Source organism: Bactrocera neohumeralis, unplaced genomic scaffold, assembly GCF_024586455.1.
Source record: "Bactrocera neohumeralis isolate Rockhampton unplaced genomic scaffold, APGP_CSIRO_Bneo_wtdbg2-racon-allhic-juicebox.fasta_v2 ctg2983, whole genome shotgun sequence".
NCBI classification, from domain to species: Eukaryota; Metazoa; Arthropoda; class Insecta; order Diptera; family Tephritidae; genus Bactrocera; species Bactrocera neohumeralis.
In genome coordinates, this window is record NW_026090462.1 from 25,482 (window position 1) to 31,303 (window position 5,822).

The 5,822-nt window shown below is 60.2% G+C and overlaps 1 protein-coding gene across 1 annotated transcript; it reads left to right on the plus strand.

Annotated features, from left to right (window-relative positions):
• Positions 1 to 427: 427 nt before the first annotated feature.
• On the plus strand, positions 428 to 1,829 carry LOC126766920 (macrolide export ATP-binding/permease protein MacB 2-like). Its single transcript, XM_050484587.1, has 2 exons — positions 428 to 987; positions 1,136 to 1,829. The coding sequence occupies exons 1-2, from the start codon at positions 428 to 430 to the stop codon at positions 1,827 to 1,829; spliced, it is 1,254 nt and encodes a 417-aa protein (XP_050340544.1).
• The last annotated feature ends 3,993 nt before the right edge of the window (positions 1,830 to 5,822 follow it).

Below are 5,822 nucleotides of genomic sequence, written 5' to 3' on the forward strand. Positions count from 1 at the left end.
AGGCGCGCCTCCTTGTGTTTGGAACCGTCGCCGCATCCTACAGTGCCCAATGGGTGGGCGCTGCCATTCGCCGGTGGTACACCAGCCAGAGGCAGCAGCAACAGCAGGCGAGCGGCGCAGCCGAGGCTGGCATCTTCACGACCGTCGTGCGCAGCTTGCTGGGGATTGTCTCGGACCCTCGTCAGAGCATGGCGGGCTCTGACGAGCTGGAGCAAGGGGGGCGGCGACGTCTACGTCTCGATGCCAGCCGCTGGCGAGCAACTTGCCGACGACGCCCAAGTAGCCGAGAACACCTCCAGCGCAAACAGCCGGGATGGCATCATGCTGCGGGGACTTGAGATTGTGGCTGCCCTGCCCCAGCTGCGTCCGTACGGTGCGGATGTCTCGCTCATGACGTGGTGGAACAGCTACGTTCTGCGGAAGACCTATGGCGGCGGCGGCGAAGCAGTACGGCGTGCTCACTGCCCTCGTGCGCGACACGCACGGTCAGCTGGCGCCGGCGCTTGGGAACGCCGTGCTGGCCTTTGTGGATTGGTTCTTGCCGCTGTTCACGTCGGTGTACGGCGCGCACATGGCGGCTTGGTGTCACGACACGGCTCCTGCCGCCGCTTCGAGCCGCTTGCTGGACGCGACCCACGCCGTCAAGGCCGGTGTCGAGGCTCTCTTCGACGCACACCGTGTGATTTCTGTCGTGCTGACCAACGGCTACAAGGCTGGTGTGATTGAGCGCATTCTGTCCCCGCGTTTTTGGGAGAGTACGACGTCCGAGGACATTGACCGCGTAGGCGCCTACGCCCGCGCGCACAGCTGGGACGACGCGGTTGTACGGCCGCCGCCCGTTGCGCTCTACCGTCATCTTGCCCACCAGCACGCGGACACGCTGCGTGCTGCCAGCGCCGCCGCCCACTCAAAGCGGACATACGAGCACCTGATGGTCACTCACCTCTCTGTGCGGAACTTGCAGTTGCCTATCCGTCGAACCCGACGGTGCCGGTGTTTGCGTCTTCCTTCAGCGCCGAAATCGCGCTGCAAAACGCGAAGACGGGCAGGGGTCGTTTTGTCTGCCTCACGGGTCCCAGCGGCCAGGGAAGTCGACCTTGCTTCACCTCTTGTTGGGGCTCTACACAAACTACAGGTGCACCGACGGCGGCGACGATTCTTGTTCGCCCATTAAGCTGCACCTGGCGTATAAGAGTGTCACTCCTTCTTCTGTGGCCAACGCGCCAGCCGACGGCGAAGGCAGCGGTACCACGCAACAGCCGCCGCTCTTGCGCAGCCGTGGCGGGGAGGAGGAGGAGGAAGAAGAGGCGTACCCCGTCAACCTCCGCGACATCCCTTGCAGCGTGCTGCGCGGCGAGCTTTTCAGTTACGTGCCACAGTATCCCTCCATCTTCTCCGGCGCCTCCATCGCACACAACATCTCGCTCGCCCCGTTTGTCTCCCTTGAGGAGACGGCTCTGCTTGCCAAGGCGCAGACCTGTGCGGAGGAGGCGCGCTGCGACTACATTCACCGCTTTCCGCAAGGGCTGCTGACGCCGGTCGGGGACGCTTCATCCCTGTGGAGCGGGTCGGGGCCAGCCGATGGCACCGGACTCGTGCGCTTGTCGGGTGGTCAGTCGCAGCGGCTCATGGTCGCCCGCGCGCTGTACCACGGCGGCAGCATTTTACTCATGGACGAGCCGACGGCAAGCCTCGACTCTCTGACCAAGACGGAACTGCTGAAGGAATGGCGGCAGCTGCTGGACCGCGGGGTGATCAAAGGCATTCTATGCGCGAGCCACGATGAGGCGGTCGTTGCCGCGGCAGATGAGGTCGTTTCGCTTGCTTGAGATGAAAGCGGCTGCCGTTCCCCTTTCCTGTTTGCTTTTTTTTTCTTTTTTATTTGCTAGCTGTGCGCGGGTTCTTTTTATCCTGTGTGTTCACCTCTCCTTTTTTTTCCCTCTTCTACAGTCATCCCACGATGGCGAACGAACAAGCGAGTCCCTCTCCCCCGTTTCCCCTCTGTCTCTAGCTTCTCCTCCCCCTCCTGCACTCACTCCCTCGAAAACGCAGGAGCCGATGCTACGATTTGTGAGAACTGCCGTTTTGCTTCTCAAGGTTTTGTTGCGCGTCTTTTTTTTTTTTGCTGGGCTAAAGATTTTTTTCTTCTCGCTCCTCTCTCTTCTTTCTTCTTCCTTTTCTTTTTTTCTTAAAGTTCGTTGCTGCTGAAAGACCGCCTTTTAGCCACTTTGCTCTTCTTGTGAATTCTATCCACCGCTGATTGCCTAAGAGCCCCCGACGCGCCTACGTTTATTTTTTTTTTTTTTTTTGCTTTTCAATCTTTGCTTACGCCACTTTTCATCATCGTGGTACTTCTTTTTTTTTCTACCTTTAACAAGAAGAGCGATAGTTCAGCAAATTCACCTCTTCGAGTTTCTTTGTTTTCTTCGGATTTCACACTTACCACTTACTTTTTAACGTCTCGGGTGCCTCTATTTTTTTTTTGTCTTTTTTTTTTTCTTTTGGTGCCCAATCGACCTCTCAGCGTTTGTCGCTGCAAATGACGGATCCACTGCAGCACTCTGCTTCTCCGGAGGCTGCGGGGAGTGGTTTAGGCGGCCTCCTTCATCGCGCTCTTCGCCGCGCACAGTACACGATCGCCGGCTCGTTGCAGCGTATAAATGTGCTTTCGCTAGCGGCAGAGACCTCTTCTCCTTCCTCCTCGATGGCTGACGATGCGAAGCCCGCGGAGAGTCCAACGATGAATCAGCGACTGCACCAAAGCATCCGCCTTATCACCGTGCTGTCCGTTTTGCTTGCCGCCGCGGAAACGGGAAGGGCGCTGTACTTACTCCGCAACCAGGCGCAGCTGTACAACCGACGTTCCAAAAGGCTTGTTGCCGCGACGAAGAATTTGTTGAAAAGGGCACCGAAGAGCCGCGGCGTGAGGTGGTCTCCGCCGCCTCCGTTGGCGCAGCATCCAAGAAAGAGAAGCGGCTTGCCCCTCTTGCATCCATGGGCGAGGAAACGAACCAGCCGTGCGACGACCGCTCTTCGCTTTCATCGACTGCATCGTCGGCAGCGGAAGGTGACAAGTTGAGGACAGGCGAGGTGGACTTCCTGTCTGCTTCCCCTACAACGGCCACGGGGAGAACGGAGTCAACACGCAAAAGGTGCAGACAAGGAGCCCCCGTGATTCAAAGAACGGCCCGCAACGCCCAAGAGGCCTCGCGGGAGAGCGTTGACGCTCTGGAAGAGGATGCGGTGGAGGAAGAGGAAGGCGACTCGGACGAGGACGAATACATCCGACGCAAAACCCCTTTCCATCTCGTTCATTATTGGAAGCAGATGGAGAAGGCTATCCTAACGAGCAGCAACCGCCAGCCGTTCGGCCTGCCGCTACCCAAGAGCACCTTTCGCGTTGTGGACCCTCAGGCAAAAAGAGGCAAAAGACACTCATTCGGCGCCCGCAAAACGTGGCGAAAGGCAAGGCAGCGGAGAAGACGACGACGGAGGCGTCGGGGTATGGCCCTGCTGATTCTACAAACGACTGCGGCTGCGTCGTGCCGGGCTTTGAGACGCTGTTGCTGCCAATCGACGGGTGCTTCTTGTACGAGCGCCGTCCCGATGTTTTTGACTTTGCGTGGCGAGAGGCCGACGAGTTGGAGAAGCAGCGCATCAAACACGCAGAGGAAGAGGAGGAGGCGCGCGTCAACCGCCACGGCGGTGTCCGCCGCTCTGGGACGCTACCGTCCGCCACTTCGTCCGCGCGGCTCCGCGGTGACCTGAGCGAGCAGTTGTCGCCATCCTCTCTGTCCTCACCCTCCTCGCTAGTGCTGCGTCAGTCTCCATTGACGTCAGCGCTCGAACCACACGACGCGGCCTGGCGACCACCTCTAAAGTGGGAAGCCCTGTTCCTTGTGTGGGGCCTCTCCGTGGACTACAGCATCACCATTCGCGAGGTGCGCCAGCTGCTGCTCAGCGCCTCGCCACCGGCGTTTTTAGTCCCGGCCGTCACAAAAGGAGACGGCCCCACGGCATTTGACCTCAGCAGCGCGAATTTGAGTCTGTTGTGGTTCTTGGCGAACTTGCGCCTCATCTACACCGCCCTCATCGTTCATGGAGACATTCAAAAGTGCACCGACGAGATGGACGAGGTCAACACATACCGGTCCGCCATCTACAAAAGTGCATTGCGCGGTGGCCGACACCCGCTGAGATGGCCGCGACGTGGGAGACGGCGAAGCGGCGAAACAATGTGTGGCTTGTGTGCAGCGTCTCTGGGACCTGGCAGGTACTGAGCGCGGCCTACGACGAGCTCCTTTCCATTCGCTTTCGGCAATCCGTCAGCGGCGTGTGGCAGCTGGCCAAGTACATGTACGCCTCTTCGAAGGCAAAGTATGCGTCCGCCGTGCTTATCGCCGGTCTCACTGCGTTGAACTCGCGCATCACCTCCGCTGGCCGGCTTGTGCGGGAAGAGATCAACACCGCCTTGTCCACGGCAACCGGCGAGTTTGACGCGAAAAGCTCTGCGGGAGATGGGGTGAAACCGTTAGGGCTTGGGATGCTGTGCTGTTGCGAACTGGGCCGTCTCGTTCTCAACTACGTCTTGGTGCGCGTCACAAACGAGTTCATTGCACTGACGGCTGGCCTCCGCAAGGACGCGACGCGCGCGAAGCTGTACGAGGCACTTGCACACATGCCTCTCGGCTACTTCGACGTGCGGACCTTTGACGAGGTGGAGGGCGTGTTCTACTCGATCCTCGACCTCGAGGGCATCGACGTCCAAATCAACCAGTACGTGTTTGGCGCGGTGAGCACGCTCTGGATGTTGCGCGAGGCCTTTTCCGGATGTGCAGAGCAAGCGCGTGCTGCTTGTTGCTGCGACTACTGCTTCCCTCCCACACATGGTGGAGTACGTGGGGAAACGAGTCTGCCTGTGGTACGACGATCTGCTGCGTGCTGGCGCCCTTCCGTGGCTCCTCAACCCGTCTGTCTCACGCGTGGCGGCGGAGGAAGAGGTCTTCAACACCGACGGCGTCTTGCTGCGCGGGTCGGAGATTATTGGTGCGGTGCACCAACTGAGGCCGTACGGAGCCGACACGCGGCTGACGCACTGGTGGAACCACTGCACGCAGTTCGAGCCCGCTCGCCCTGTCTTTGCCGCGGAGCTCCGCGCAGACCACACGCGCCCCGGAGAGAACAGATCCGACCCCCATGCGGCGGACGTCACCACTCGTCTCGTAAGACACCTTAGCGCGGACGTGAAGGAGAGCGGGTACTTTCTGCTGGACGCCGTGCGCAAGCTCATGGTGATGCCCTACGGCAAGCTTCTACCAGGCGTCGGCAAAGGCGTGCTGGACTTGACGAGTTGGCTGCTGCCGGTCCTTTTCAACGCTCTGGGCGCGCGGTGGTGTGGGTTGTCTGCCTCCGAGACCTTCCGTTTACTTGACTGCGTCAGTGCGATGGAGAATGGCGTCGACGCCGTCGCCGAGGGCCTTGGTGTGGCACAGATGCTGCTCGAGAATGGCTACAAGGCGACGATGCTGGAGCGCGTACTGGATGCCGCGTGCTGGGAGACGACCTCAACCGAGGAGAGCAGGTACTTGCATAACTACGTCAACACGGGCGACGGCGGGGCAGGCACTTTGCAGGACGGCAGCAGCCCGGGCCATCCCTTTCCGTTGCTGCCCCCATCCGCCGCTGGTTCTGTCGCCGCCAGCCCCACAACACTGGTTGGTGATGCCAAAACGTCCCGCACTCGAGGGGCTCTGGCTTTAACCCCTACTCGGCGCTCAGCCACGCAGGATGGCGGTGGCGGCGTCGACGGCCCTCCAATCGAC